The sequence below is a fragment of the Hetaerina americana genome, unplaced genomic scaffold (assembly GCF_022747635.1).
Source record: "Hetaerina americana unplaced genomic scaffold, ioHetAmer1.1.p SCAF_3, whole genome shotgun sequence".
NCBI classification, from domain to species: domain Eukaryota; kingdom Metazoa; phylum Arthropoda; class Insecta; order Odonata; family Calopterygidae; genus Hetaerina; species Hetaerina americana.
The window spans coordinates 64,424,507-64,440,263 of record NW_027286874.1 but is presented as its reverse complement, the minus strand read 5'-3'; the positions used below and the strand labels follow the sequence as shown (position 1 = coordinate 64,440,263).

Below are 15,757 nucleotides of genomic sequence, written 5' to 3'. Positions count from 1 at the left end.
CTTTGGAATATTATACCCGTGATTTAATGAAGAAATTTGTTATTTCAAAATACTGTCTCTTTATTAAGAGCATAAGCATACGAGGAAACTACATTAAACTGTATATTGACCAATAATTAAATGCAGTATCACTAAAATTACATCTTCCTAAATACTATCCAACAACTACGGCAAACTTTAGCCTTATCGCAGTGAAGCCTATTTTAATGCGTATCTATTATTAAAACCGTTGATTGTTGCGCGTTTCAGAGGTTCGCAGAGCGAGAAATAATTATTTCTCAGGCATACTTTTACGATTGATATTCATGTGGAAATATAATAAGATGGGATTACATTCCGCTTAGGAAGATATAATCTCGCCTTAGATTCCTCCGACTCAGACCCGACCTGGAATGACGAGTGACCTTGCCTTTCCGTGGAAGTACGGCTCATGAGTCACCACTACGTCACCGTCTGTTTACGCGCCAACCTCCTGATCTTTGGCGAGTGGGCGGATGCAAAGCTGTGAGCATCACTTCTGCGTATCTTATTGTTTGGCGGCTGCGATCCCATCTATTTCCGACAGTGAGTAATCAAACATGATAGACCCGTTTGGACCAGGAGATGCATTAAAAAAAGCGCTAATTGATTCATTATTTATTGAATCGCAATTTGAATGGGTACATTAAATTCTGGATAAGGATGTTATCCTAAGTAATGCCTGCCGTTATTAGGGGCTGTGGAATCCTAGGGATTAGGGTGTTGGCCTACTGACTCAAAGGTCCGCGTTAAAATGTCGGGTTAAGCCTTCGGTCGTCGCCGTCGCGGGAGACCGTCCGTAGCAGTCACAAAAAAAAGTAAATGACACTCCCAAGCTAAATTTTTGAATTTCACAAATCTGAATTATATGATCTTTGAATACACGAGGGGAGCACTACTCTCGCCTTACAAAACCAAACTTCGGGCTGATTACCGTGGCGGTCGTCTCGTTTTATTCATAAGACATGCAGGCTTTTCAGTATCGCGACAGACGATTAAGTGGGTAGAGAGCACTGGGCTACTAATCACAGGCCCCGGATTCAATACAGAGTAATACCTCAGGGCACCCTCAGCTTCGACCCAAGCCGTGGGATATTTCGGATACTAGATCTGGCACAGGAAAAGGAAATGATTCTCTTAATCTGGGTTTTAGAATTTTACCTGTCGTTGAGCTTAATGTTAAGCGAACTCCAACGTCATCTATCAAAAACTGAATTTCGGATTGATTACTGCGGTCCGGCTCATGACGAAATATTTCTCCTGAATATCTTCTAATTATTGGTGCCCTTCGCCATGTTGGTAACGCCGGGCCGACGTTGTCTATGTCCATTGATTCCTCTAATCCAACCATCGTCGTTACGTCAGCGTCCTGGACGGCCGTCGACTTCGCCCTGTGGGAAACCCTGGGCCAGCGTTACCAGCAGGGCGAAGTCGACGGTGAATCAGTGGACGAGGAGCATCGCCCAATTCCAGAACTCGGTCCTCAGTTTTTATCTAGCAACGCCATAGACTGAAAACTAAAAAAGTGTCTCGAAAATTCCAAAATGTATCAATCATTCGATCCATAAGGTTCAGGCATCTTCGGAATATAGTCCATTCATTACACCTTTACATGAAACACATGATGAGCAACAGACACATTCTTCAACCAATTGGATTCGTGCATGGTACTTATAGAGCGGGTTTTCTAACTTCACCGTGGCGATGGCTATCACAAACAGGAGATATGTCGACTTAACGATTTCTGCCGTCTATATATAATTAAATACTAAATATCGTAAATATAATTACTTCGAACAGGTAAATACATTGCTCACACTCACGTGTAGTTGAAATTCCACTGCGAGTAATACACTAGTTAGTAACGATCAAAACAACGATTAGTAATTATATAACATAGCGAACAAGTAAACATAATAATGGTAGAACGTTGTTCCTTACTAAAACATTTCCCAATTTAAAGTCCATAAATATAAGGCAACTTTGAGATATGTTGGATTAACCAAATGTTAGTAACATTGAAATTATCTTCAAGGGGATAGTGAATAACATTTTCAGTAAACAAAACGGAGACAAAATTGTGGAAAACCCTAGACTAGACCAGTTAAATCTCATTACATACGAGGCTCATTCATTCAGTAAATATACATACAACAAGTAAAGAGACAAATGCGCTCATTTTAAAACTATTCAATGAACGTGGAAAAGGCTATCCGGGTGTTCCACTCGGTCAAACTGACTCGGTGGAAGACCCGAATAGCCTTTTCCACAGCATTTCGCCGGGAAAGCACAGGATCATGCTATTCAATGAATGTTTGCCATTTTTTAAAGTGTGCTAGTTGGCAACCCTGGAATGAGCTTTGATTAGCTGTTCGATTATTTTACGTCAACTTAACCTCAATATCTTCATTTCACCATGGCAAGTCCACTAGAAGATTGCACCTTAGAAGAACAGCGCTCTGTCAATAGATTTTAAATTGCAGGTGTAAAACGTAATGAAATACTTTCTGGAATGTTGATACATTGCGGCAAAAGTTGAATGAACCGTGCGAATGTTTACAAGAGGGTTGATCGGTTTAAAAGTGGACGTACAAGTGTGGGCGATGAACCCCGAAGTGGACGTTCTGTCGAAGTTTTATCGTTGGAATCGATGGACTTACTCGCGATAAAAGAAGAATTACAGAAGAAATGATAACTAATGAAGTTCAAGTAAGTGTTGGAACTGTTCAAAATACTTATCATTCATAACCATTTAAAGTACAGAAAACCGTGTGCGAGATGAGATCCCAGGCAGCTTACTGATGCTCATAAAGAATCGAGGGTTTTCATAAGACAAGACTTAAAGTAACAAAGTTTAATTGAATGGGACTTTTTTTGAAAGAATAGTAACTTGTGACGAGTTCTGGATCCATCACTAAGATCCTGATCTCAAAAGCCCGAGTATGGAGTGGAAACACACCAGCTTTCCCGTTCGCAAAAAAATTCAAAGTACAACCCTCCGTTGGTAAAGTGATACCGACCATGTTTTGGGACTCACAGGGTCCATTCTACTGGGATTTTCTTGCAGACCAGCGAACTGTCAATAGCCTGTACTATTTTGAGATGCTGGAACACAACCCAGCCATCAAGAGCAAACAACGTGGACTCTTGGCAAAAGGAGTTATTTTTCAGCACGACAACGCCCGCCCTCGTACGACCCAGCTGACCCGTGATAAACTTCAAGAATTGGGTTGGGAGGTCTTACCTCATCCCCATCTTATTTTTACCTGTTTGGATCACTCAAAGACTCCTTAAGTGGAAAAAGATTTGCCAACAACGAGGAAGTCAAGGAAGCGGTGCAAAGGTGGCTTCAGGGCCGACCGAAAGAATTCTTTGCCAATGAAATTAGGAAGCTACAAGAACTATGGGACAAGTGCATGAATGTTGTGACGACTTTGTTGAAAAATATCCAAATTTTGTAAGAATACAATGCACCGTTTTTGAGTTATAGCCATTTGTCTCTTTACTTTTTGAACGGCCCTCGTAAGTATGTAGTTAGAACACACATACTAGTAAACAGGATAACCACATTTTTACTCATGACAAAGGATAGGAGCAGGGAATACATCATTTTCTGACATTCACTAATTTTTGACTTTGTGTACAGCGGATTGAAATAACACGTTTATTGGTAAACCATTTTACGCAGTTCAATTTAGAGTATACTTGAACTTCACAGGACTGTTAAGGAAAAATACGTAGATCAGCTACTCTGAGTGAAATGATTCTCTGTTCGGAGAATATAAATTAATTATCCGCCCAGGAATAAATATGTCGTGCAAAAAATGTAGTCATTGACTAGGATAATGAATGAATCTCACCTCTTAAATAGTTCCAAAAGCGAGAGAAGACACTAACACACCGAGTACAGAGCAGAGGTTTCCTGCCGTGTGCAAGAAAGCACATACACGCCAGGTTGAGTGGAATGTGGCTGAAGCCATTCACACGTACCAGTGTGGGTGGATATCACATACCTAAAAAAAATGGAAAGAGTTAAAGAGTTGAGGTAACATTACACTTTACAAGTAACATAATAAAATATTTTACACAAAAAATAACCAATACTGTTGAAGTTTTAGAGAATTGGAGTCAGGAAAGCTGCACCTTTTACTAATTAAATAATCGGTAGGTGATAAATTCATAACATAATCAAATATAACCTCAACAGAAGGATAGCCATTTTTCGCTGCCAAACAATTGTTCTTCCTTAAGGCGATCCCGAGATGGCGGCATGCATGGTCAATGATAAAAAAGACAACTTTTTTAAACTATTATAACTATTGTCTACTGGGATCTCATGATCCGCCATAAGAAGTGTACGATGCAATTTCCCAAAAATTAATGCCAACGTGAATTTCAGCTTATCGAAATTGTACACAATATATAAATATAAAGCAAATACATTGCCATCTGCTACTTTGTCAACTCACACTTATTTGCGATGGATTTCCTTTTTAGCGGAAGGAGAGCAAGTTGACAAGTATACCTTGCGATATACGTACATTAAGTATATTCGGTGAAGGAATTTTAAATGTGTATTTGTTCATGGTTTTGTATCAGGTAAATAACTAATAATATTTCGTAAGAACGATGGAATAATGGCATCATCACGCAATTACCAAATTCTTAAAATCATGAGTGATTATTTTTATAAAATCACCCAATCAAGATTAAAAGTAACCATTTTCATTAATACCATGCTTACTTCTTCGTTGCATGGTAAATATAATCATGAAAACTGAAACACTGATTATTTCGTAGAACCCACAGGCAACTATTTACGTCAATATAAATTTAATACTATTCATAACATCTCAAAAATGTTGCATGTGTTTGATATAGGTGGAAGCATAGCTAAAATAAATGGGAACAAACATTCTCACATCAAAAAACTGTTCCCAGTCATTCCAAAAACTGCAAGCTCATACTATTTTTCCTCCAAGGTAGGCTTTCGCTTACACATATAAATGAAATTAAGAAGAGTTCATTAAAATTAGATTCCTGGACCAGGCTACCTGCATTCACACACACACACACACATATATATATATATATATATATATATATATATATATATATATAATATACATATGTGTGTGTGTGTGTATATATATATATATATTATATACATATGTGTGTGTGTATATATATATATATATATATATATATATATATATATATATATACACACACACACATGTATGTATGATTTCGTAGACGTAACACGAAAGTGCCGAATAGTACATTACACAGTAAAAAACAATATAGAAACACAAAAAAAGATATCACTCACACGTTATTTCTTGATGATTCCGTCGAAATTATCGAGAAATAACGTGTGAGTGATACCTTTTTTTGTGTTTCTATATTATATATATATATATATATATATATATATATATATATATATATATATATATATAATAAATACAGAATTAAAAACATATTTATTACATAAATCAGATAGGCTCCGAATCCAAATCCAAAGATAATCTCGTATTATAGCAGAATTTCATCCAAGAACTGAAGTAAAAACTTCATATTAGTCGTTGTTTTCGTACAATCAAGGGGACGACATCGTACCGACCGTCTCATATTCCGAGCACATCTGGAGAGTCCATGGGATAATGCTTCGAGGATTATCAAGAGGGAAAATATGCAGACATCTGTTTAATGAGGTCATGTCCCTATAATAAAGAGATCACTCTGCCCAAGAGCCAAATGCACAGGATTAACACATTATATGGTCATTGTTACCACTAAAAACTCAACAGCAGGACATAATGGCGAATTTAGCAACCGTATACACCAGCAACCATACACGTATTCCGGTCTCAATTTAAATGGCCCCAATCATTACACAAGATCAAATCTAAAGAAACGTCAAGAAGATTATGATTCCATGACAACTGAGGAATGACACTCTATGCTAAAAACCCAAGCGTGCTCTATAATAGATTCGTTGAATCTTGAACTGGTGAGATGGCTGAAAACCCAACGAAAAGGAAGGAAGTGGTCTCGTGGTCTGGTAAAGCCAACTGCATACTGAAAACAGAGTGGACTGTGTTACAGGTACTGGAATTTTTTTCACTTCTGGAGTTCACCGAATTTCAATTGGTCTTATGGACTAATAATTTCTACTTATCTTGACGTAAGTCACTTTTCATGATAACTTCTGGACTCCCAATTCTACGTCGACGAGCATCTATTAACGTCTGCACATGCGTCGCATACAAAATTGATTTGGCCAAAATGAATTGCAATTAACTTCCATCCCATATTAATCAAAAATAAATTTTTAATTTCTTTTTTACTATTTCACGGTGGAATTGTTTTATCAAGTGAAGCTTGGAGGAGCACATTTTTTTTAACAATTGAGTCAAATATATTCATTCTCTTCCAAGAGGAAACAGGTTTTCTGATTAAGCTAGATAATTACATAAATCATTCATTACAACTCCTGTAACTACATACATTCTTGAGGCAGTTCATTGAAAAAATGCAAATTTATACGCACCATCATCAAAAGAAGCTACCAGCTGGTTATTCTGAAATTAAAATAAGTGTTACGACAAATTTGGAAGTCAACTCTGTCACTACTGGAAAATAGAAGTTAGTAGTACAGATTTGGAAGATATTAGGAACCGCAAATGTTTCTTCCCGAAGCACTGCCGAGATGTTAGGGGGTCAGAAACATTGAAACCGACCAGAGACGGGAATCCACAGCGGAACATTCATGAGAGAAGGAATGCCTAAAATTCTGCATTTATATTTGGCGTTCTTTGGACATTTAAATAATAAAAATATGTACATGTGAATAATAACTAAAAGTGAGCAATAAATAAAACAAAAAACGCAAGCAAATATGGATTGAGCATTTTTGAAAACGAAGTAATTTGGAAATGGCGCGAAACGCGACCGCCAACTCAGCCCAAAATCACAATTCGCCTTGCCTATGGCACACAGGTATTGTGTCAACTCTTTTGGCTATCCTACTGGGAAACCCGATGACAATACCAGGAGGCATAAGGCAACGTCCGGAATACGAAAAATAAAAGCTATGATGACAATAATTTGGTTCCTCCCGTCACATGAAAGTCAAATTTTCGCATGTCGAAATCAGGGAGTCACTGGTGTTAGCAAATGAATCGCAGCAAAACGAGAATTCATTGAACTAAATGAATTATTTCAATTTCGGGCGTGTTTGCACAATTGTGATTCTATCCGAAGAAAACTTATATAATTATTGCAGCGGTAGAAAAACACACTTATGCACATGGGCTCACATAAACGATATTTTTTTAAGAAAAAGTTTTTATTGAAAATAACAATCAACCCTTTGAAAGGGGAGCGTATCGGAAGGGCGGTGGTTTAGTAGATTCAAATAATTTGGCCTCGAATACTCTATGTTTATCCCAAATTCATCCTCTCGGATATTATCATCTTTAGCTCTATTTTGTTTTCAAAAAAGAGACACCTAAAAATGAGCGCCGGCCGATTTGCTACGTGTCGCTCAAAAAGATATTAAGTAAACTCCAGGACAAAGTATCATAGGTACTGAAAGCATGCGACACTCCCCGACCTCATAGTCTCCATGGAAGAGGCGTACATCCATGTGCGTCTCTTCCATGGAGAGGCTCATCTCTTGAATTATTTCCAGTCACGGAAGGCGCATTAAGTACTTATGACTTTACTTTTGGCAATTCCATCGTGTTCATTCAACAGCGATTTAATGAGGCATCTCCTCAACCTCGTTCTCGAAATACGAATCTTCTAACACTTCATTAATATTTCAAAAATGCATTTATGCTACTAATTGTAAAGCACACCGAATTAGGCATTAACTGCCAGTTACCGTTCCTCGAAAATGAGATACTTTCAAATTATAATAACTACATTCGATCAATTCAGCATTGATTCTCTTTCTTAATCCTTAAGCACCATCAGAGGCCTTCCCGTTTCTCCGCTAACAATTTGAATCTTGTATTCGAACATTTGTTAATATTTTTATAGCAATGTTCTTGCTGATGTTTGTATGTATACGTATCTTTTTATGTTGACATATGTACCACTATAAATTGGAAATATTACAATATGTGCAGATTCGTTTCTAAATAAAATAAAAATAAATATCCCGAAACTTCAAAATCAAAGAAAATGTTCCCAAAAGTTCCATAAACATTTTTTTGTGACTAAACTACACAGTTCAACTTCCTGGGCCGATATTACCCTAATTATTCTTTTTCCCAATGCCTTTGTTTTCCAGACGGAAACATCATTTGAAAAGTCGAAATCGATAGTTACGCCGCGTGAAATAAAAATCTGCTCAACATAAACGTACCAAGGATTTATGAAAATATACTACAAAAAATGAAGAAAAGATTTATGGCAAGATTGATCTTTACCAAATAACCAAAATAATGAACCTGAAGTTTAATTTGGCAATAAAGGATGAAGCGCAAATCTCGTGTCACAGATATATCATTATTCTAGTAGCAAACTTATGTACTTGATTCACGTTCAACTGCCAAGGATTTCTTTCCAATACTGAAAAAAGAAGAAACGAGCCGACACAAAAGCATTCGAATAATCAGCTTTTGTTCTTAAAAACATTCATCCAACAATTCGAGGTAATTTTGTCCCTAATATGTCCGAACAATTTATGAGAAATCCATTCATTACTTTCATTTCATTTCCAATATGTATCGCATTTAAATCTGTACTAAACATCAAATTAATAAAAGGCATTCGTAAATTTGCAACAGCACGTAAAAATTTAATAACTCTCTTCCACGTTGCATAAATGCATTCATCACGTAAAATATCACAACTTATCGACCTTGGGAATAATAGTTTTCATTTGAGTCTCCGCAAAGCACACTCTCGAAGGGATTGTCGAAATAGGGGAAAAAATAATTTCATCGGTGACGAATAAATATGGGGATTTTAAGCACTCGGGCGAAATCGATCATAGATTTCCTAATTTTCTACGTTCAAAATCCCAGTCCGAACGCTTTCCGGAAAGTTTATTTTTCCATTTTCTAAACGCGGTCGGACAATTAGATCACAGGAAGAAAAAAAAATTCTAAGCCATGCCGGAAAACAGTCATCACAGCACGCGCATGAAAATTCAAAGAATGCAATTCATATCTCTGCGCTATACTACCCAACTGGGAATGACCGAAGGAATGGTGCATGTGGGAAGGGGAGGGAAAGGAAGTACACAGAGGGGAGGGAATGAATATGGACGGGATGGCCGGGTGGGCAACGGAGGGGCGGCGGCGGAGGGGTTGCTCGAGGGGGATGGAGAAGGGGAGAGGTGAGGAAAAGGTAAAAAAAAGGCGGCCGCAGGCATTCATCGTCACAGTCACGCGCCATTCACGGTTCACGGTGTGAGTGAGAGAAAGAGAGACAGAGAGGACTTTGCCGAACGCGAAACCTTCGCACGAGAGAGTGCAAATACTTCCGAGGGGTTCAAACGAAGACCACAGCGCGCATCGCCCAGGAGTGTGTACGCAACGACGAGTGTACGAGGAGGATAAATTTCCGAAAATGCCGGGATCACCCCTGGGAAAGACTTCGCTAGCCTGCAAAGTCATAGAATTTGTGAGTACACATGAGATTGCTTCTTCTTGACCTTATGCCTCGCGGACGAAAGATTGGTACACCAATCGCTGCTCACACCTTCCGCTGGGTCAGACAAATATTTAAGTTACTAATATACATTCATAGGTCGATATTCTCTTCCTTCCTAATCTCTATTTTAAACCGGATGTAACACGCAACTAAAAAACCTGGGTGATTACGAATTCAGATCTCCACTTGCACTTTGCTAATTTAATCAAACTGCTGCAAGTTAAAGTCATGCAAGAGACATGGGATTGCTAAAAATCATCAACTACTCTTTATACAACCTGTGATAATTCGTGTAACGGATCAACGGATTCGTGATGCACTCAAATTAACAAATAATTCTTCGCGCAGTACTTCCATTTTTGTCCAGTGGAATCATAACCTTATTTTCTTAAGCTTCATTTTCACGCAGTCGAACCTTTTTTGTTTTAATTGCTTCCTTAAATTCATAGAAAATAAATTTATATCATGTATTGAATCTTTCATTTAAACTGGAGTTGTTACTGCACAAAATGCGCCCATTTATATGCACAACATAATTTTCTATTAGGAAATTCCTTAGGAAAGGCTAAATTCTTTACACCTCACCAAAGGAAGTAAAAAACTTCCGGCAGTTGTGCAATGGAATGATAAAAAGGTAGAAAGAAGCTCCACCCTTCATCAAATAGGCATCCGCGAAGAACACTGTAATGCGCCATCATATCAATTATAATACAAGAATTATCTTATCATATATATCTTGGAAATTTATAAATTTCGAATGAAAGAGTAAAGCAGACAGGACAATAAGATATAGGATAACAATCAGACAATTATTTAGTTGCAAGACAGCATATTCCTAACGTTAAACCACTTTCTCAGTAGAGGAATATTCGCAAATTTTTTTCAAGGAATTGGAAATGAGACATATAAGCAAAATTAGAAGTCTTATATGATGAAATTTCAATCCTTAAATTAGACAGTGACGCCCTCCCAGCTTTAATCCCTTGGAAGACACGCCCTTGTTTAACCGCACAATGATGAAGGTTGAACTAAAGACAAACAGAGAACAATAAACCTTTACTTTCTCCCCATTCAGCGCAGAATTTTCAGCGTGTCTGCTTTAAGATAAGAAAACCTCGAAAATAATGTTTTGATGAACAACAGGACACTTTAACATCAAGGAAACAACTTTCCTATAATGATTTTTTTGCGTTACATAAAGGGGCAAGTACCAGAAAGTAAACGATTTTCTAGTTATCGATAACCGATTATAATCTCATTACTTGAGAGGAAACTGGGACCAAAAAGTTTTGCGCAGATGCATACAGTAAATTAACATTAATAATTTCCAGGAGAAATGTATTTCAATGTCCACCTCGCCTCTGTTGATCTCCTACAGAATTGCAACTGCCGTAAAAAAACAAAGTGTAGACACGGGGAAGTTCATTCAAACTTCATTTGCTCGGCGCCACACATTTAAAATTATTACTCGCTAGGCAAAGCCGAACCTAGATCACACCACCGATTTAATTTCTTGAGTCTAACCTTAGAAAATACGGGAAACGGATCAGGAGCGTGCCCACCGGCCACAAGGGTGTGGCTTCCGCTGTCAGCCAGGTCTTCCTCGAAGGATTCGGGAGATGGAAGGGCGACGCGATCGTTTAGCGCCAGTGCAGAAGCACGCGGCGATCGAGTATTCCTCTTCAGACAATACGTACAGTGGCATTCGCTTCAGTTAACCCAGTATAGACAGACATCACCAACGGACTAAAATGAATCAATTACCCAGGACTGTGTCATCAATTCATTATGTTTTTACTCACTCTATAGAGTGCTCTATGCACCTCACCCGCATATCAATCCATATTGCTGAAGGGAAAATCCTAAGAATAATTTTACGAAGATTTCCACTCATTACCTTCGATTAACAAGCATGTTCACATTCGCTCGATTGAAAAATAGACAGCGCACATGGCATAAGGGATGTCATATTTAGGTCAAAATAAAGAAATGATTAAAAAAACAAGACGTAATATAGAATCTCAGCAGTTTTTACACGTTCATGTACCGAAGTAAAATTTTATTTTTTTTATATTGCCGTCGAGTTATTTTCGAAATCTTTCATCCTCCTATGAGACTACTCACAAACATTTTTATTTTATTCCGGGAAAAGGATTAGCGGAACGCGACTTGCGAAGGTGAAAAGGAAAAAAGAATAGAACTCTTGTTAACGATTTCAAGCGAACGCTCAATTGGAATAAATGCGTCAGAGGCGCCCGATCGGAGTCCGTATGACCGCCTCTTCGTTTGCCTTGATCTACAAATATTTCAAATGAAGGGAAAAAAATTATTTTGGCTCTTTTTTTGGCGTTCAGCAAACGCATGGTGATCACTGACTTCATGAATTCCCACTCCAGAACGTTTCCAGATTTTCTCGACAAACGTGTAATCCTTTTTCTCCCGAGTGCTCCGAATCCGATTGGTACTTGTTCCGGGGATATTCCCCTCATCACTGCGCGTGGTATACAGGTATCTGTAGGTATCATGGGTCAGTCCGGCTAGCCATGGTTCCTCCATGCGCGATGGCTTAAAGCAAACAAGAACTGATCTCAACTACAAGGAAAATCGTTTTTATCAGGCATTCCCCATGCGAATATCAAATTCCCTTTTTAATTTTTTAATTCTTGCCATTTTCTCCCGAAATATTGAATAGATCGAGTAATTACTACTTTTACCCGAATTTCCGAACTCGGTGGATACCCTGAAACAATGTCATTCACAACTTCTTGGAAGATCTTATGAAAATCAAAAATAAGGTAAATTATTTCACCAGCATGAAGTGGCGAAACATTTCTCACGCTAATATTCTCAAGAGAGAAAACTCCAAAAACAATAATACTCCCGCGTGACGCACAGAATTACCACCTGAATTGGATAAGTTTCGCTGCTGTAAAATCAGGGGTCGCAGACAAACTCAAATATGTAACCACAAGGACAAGACATCTGATATAAGGGAGTGTGCAGGTCGGTGAATTTTTCCCAACTTTCGTTCTCCCCGTCCCTGGCCGAAGAGTTGATGAGGGAACCCAGAGCTCGGGTATACAAGTATCCTAATATCAGGAGTCATCGAGCCATACCCGTAAAGTTGGAAATATCGGTGACTACGCTTCAATTAGATTGTCATGTTAACATCATTCTTTCGAGGTATCAGGCAAAAGAAAACCCGTGGTGTCGCAATCAGACTACGCTAGTCAACTCCAACTTTACATCACTCAAATCACGTTGGACGATAAATACTTACATTAATAATGTTTTCTTTCATCCACAGCTGATAATATGCATTTGCATGGGTCTTCACGTGAACTTAGACATGATTCCATTGAAGCAGTACACGCTGGTAAGCATTGTGTTCGGAGGATACATCATAATACTGGGCGGAATGCTGCTGGGATTTTTGGTCTGCGAAAGGCTCTCCCGCAAAATCGTAAGTCTTTTCTCCCTAACTTAATGTTTTCTTATCATTACGCAATCCTGATATTCTATGTTCTGAAATCACGTCATTTGTGAATCACTTTTCGACTATAGTTCATTGAGATATAAATTTATTTATCACCTCATCACTTGTACGAAACTATATGATCAGCATGACAGCCTAGAACGGATAGAAAAACATCACATGCCATCACAACGCATCAAACGAGTACATTTTCTTTCTCAATGACTCAAAGTTTACGTTCCATGACGAACTTCAGTGTTATATGTATTCTTCTGCATAGCAATTTTGGTGTTTTAAATACCGTAACCTATTTCACTTTGCAAAAAGGGTCAATATTAGAAAGACTCATTTGATATGTAACAGGAGATTTTTTAATATTATAGAATAAACAGTTTAAATATAAATTAGCCTCTCGACAAACACAAACTAAATCGGTGAACTCCATGCTAGTAATTCTGTTCCTCTCAACATAATAAACCCAATATAATTGAAAAATGTATACAAATAACTAAATGTTAAATAAATAGGTGCCAAACAGCAAAGTATAACGAAAAGTAAATAAAAAAACAGCATTAAAAAAGTCATGCATACACACGGCAGCTGATTGGGAGCGAACATGTAAGAAAAGATAATGAATTAACTCCTTGTCGTTCACTCACTCGTACCTCGTAGATAAGAGTCAGAGAAAGTCTGATTTTACTTTACAACAGGAAATTGACTACCCTTTACCAACTTTTTCTTCTTTCGCCTTTTTCACACGCATAAATTGTTTCACGAATGCTCTCCCAGTCCTGAGATTTCAAATACTCGTCATCAGTGAAGTCCCTTCGATCGCATTCATCCTTGACTTTCTCTCGCTTTCATCCCTGACCTTCCTTTCGAACTATTTATTCTTCGCTAATATATACATCCAGCGATTTTACTCTCACCCATTCTCTAAATAACACCAAACGAAAGCAGCACACTGGTCAAGTTAGGCGAATGAATGGCGAGCCTAATCACAAAACGGATGAAAAATTAGAAAATAATCAAAAAAACGAGTAACAATAAAAAGTATCAAAGTTAACAAATTGCACATTCAAAAAGTTCATCGCTTAACATCCAGTTGACACGTAAATGATTGATTTTCGGGTGTAATGATTTCTTTTAGTGGAAAATGGCATTTTCAAATATTGGTTCAACAACTTAATATACCCATTTTTTTCTCACTTATTCCAATATTTTTCAACGCAACCGCAGCAACCAAATCATCTCGTTAGATACCATCATCTCATGCACTTACACGTACGATACCACAGTGACCGCAAACTGCCAATGATTAGTAAGTAGAACGGTGATTAAATAGCAAGCATCTATACTATGGAATGCTTACTAAGTCATCGAGAAACCTAAAAGAGCTGACCGTTCTGAGAAAAACAAATCGGCGGTGTTGGCCACGAAACCACTAGCATTTCTCCGATTCGAATGACAACCAACTCGGTCAACAGATTTAACACTGTTCTAACAAATACAATAGCACCCATCTTAGGCTCCTTAAAAGTGACCAACATTCGAACCTAACCTTTCACACATTGTAAGATATTTCCAGTAAATGTATGCGTCGAGATACGTTTTTTTACTACCGATATGACTCTTAAACTTTCCAGGACATTTTCTACACGTTGCTGGGGATGGCACTCTTCGTCGCAGCTGGTGGATGTTTGATTTCTAACTTCTCCGGCAACGGGAAATTTTACTACAAGCATGTGGATATGGGATTGGCAACAGGATCCTTGGCAATCATCAACGCTATCCTTTTTCTGGCCGACGCAATCATCTCCTTCAAAGACGTCCATGAATATACACCCCACTGAAACCACTCCGTTTTTTCTCACAGCTATGAAGTAAAACTGCCATACTACATTAAAACGTCTTAACTGACTTCACTGTTTCTAAATTTAATATTTAGCTGAATAAAATTTTTGTAAAATAAAATTAACTTACTGTATCTCATTTTAAACTATCAAAGATCCATAAGATATGTTATCGGGCATAACTTGGTGGAATCGTTCCACGTTCATCATGAAGACTTCAAATAACTTGGTATACTTTCACACTAAAGTTATTCTACCGACCATGGTCTAGTCAACGAGCCAATCCCCTTTTCTTACTGGTTCAGTCCTTTCGTATGTAGAAGATGTCGCTTTTGCTTTGCGAGGATTTCGTGAGATAACGACCCCATAAGCCTTGCCCCTTCTGGTACCGATCCATGGCTCAGCGTGCCGAACCCCGTAGTTGCCAGTACCCATCCTCAAATCTATTGAAATGAGAGCAGAGAACTAATTTATTTATATAATATACAACCATTCGGGTCACATTCGAATCGGTCTGAAACGATAGTATATACTTTAGCAAGCAAAAATGATACACAAACAACTTTGGAGTCGTTATTCATTCTTCGGCACTCAAACCATTTTATCAAGAGGAGATTACCGTTCAAAAAACCTCACCGAACAATAAGACAAATCTCTTCTCCGAGTCATTTTCATAATTTGCGAGGTCGCTTTGTAACAATAATAAAATGTCTTCACTGGGGTGAGATTCAGATTA

At 38.0% G+C, this 15,757-nt stretch overlaps 2 protein-coding genes across 2 annotated transcripts in view; one reads left to right on the top strand and one right to left on the bottom strand.

The window, feature by feature from the left end:
- Window positions 1-15,757, bottom strand: part of Adsl (adenylosuccinate lyase) — a 341,605-nt gene that overhangs the window by 301,184 nt on the left and 24,664 nt on the right. The gene's annotated exons all lie outside the window — the stretch shown is intronic.
- Window positions 9,425-15,146, top strand: LOC139690679 (uncharacterized). Its single transcript, XM_071588176.1, has 3 exons — window positions 9,425-9,663; window positions 13,001-13,156; window positions 14,815-15,146. Exons 1-3 carry the CDS (start codon window positions 9,610-9,612, stop codon window positions 15,019-15,021), a joined length of 417 nt encoding a protein of 138 aa, XP_071444277.1. The 5' UTR covers window positions 9,425-9,609; the 3' UTR covers window positions 15,022-15,146.

Excerpts from the sequence above, each read along its gene's own strand:
- LOC139690679 (XM_071588176.1), top strand. The coding sequence starts at position 9,610 with ATGCCGGGATCACCCCTGGGAAAGACTTCGCTAGCCTGCAAAGTCATA. Across the intron at positions 9,664-13,000 it reads CCTGCAAAGTCATAGAATTT|CTGATAATATGCATTTGCAT; the intron begins GTGAGTACACAT and ends TTTCATCCACAG. Across the intron at positions 13,157-14,814 it reads AAAGGCTCTCCCGCAAAATC|GACATTTTCTACACGTTGCT; the intron begins GTAAGTCTTTTC and ends TAAACTTTCCAG.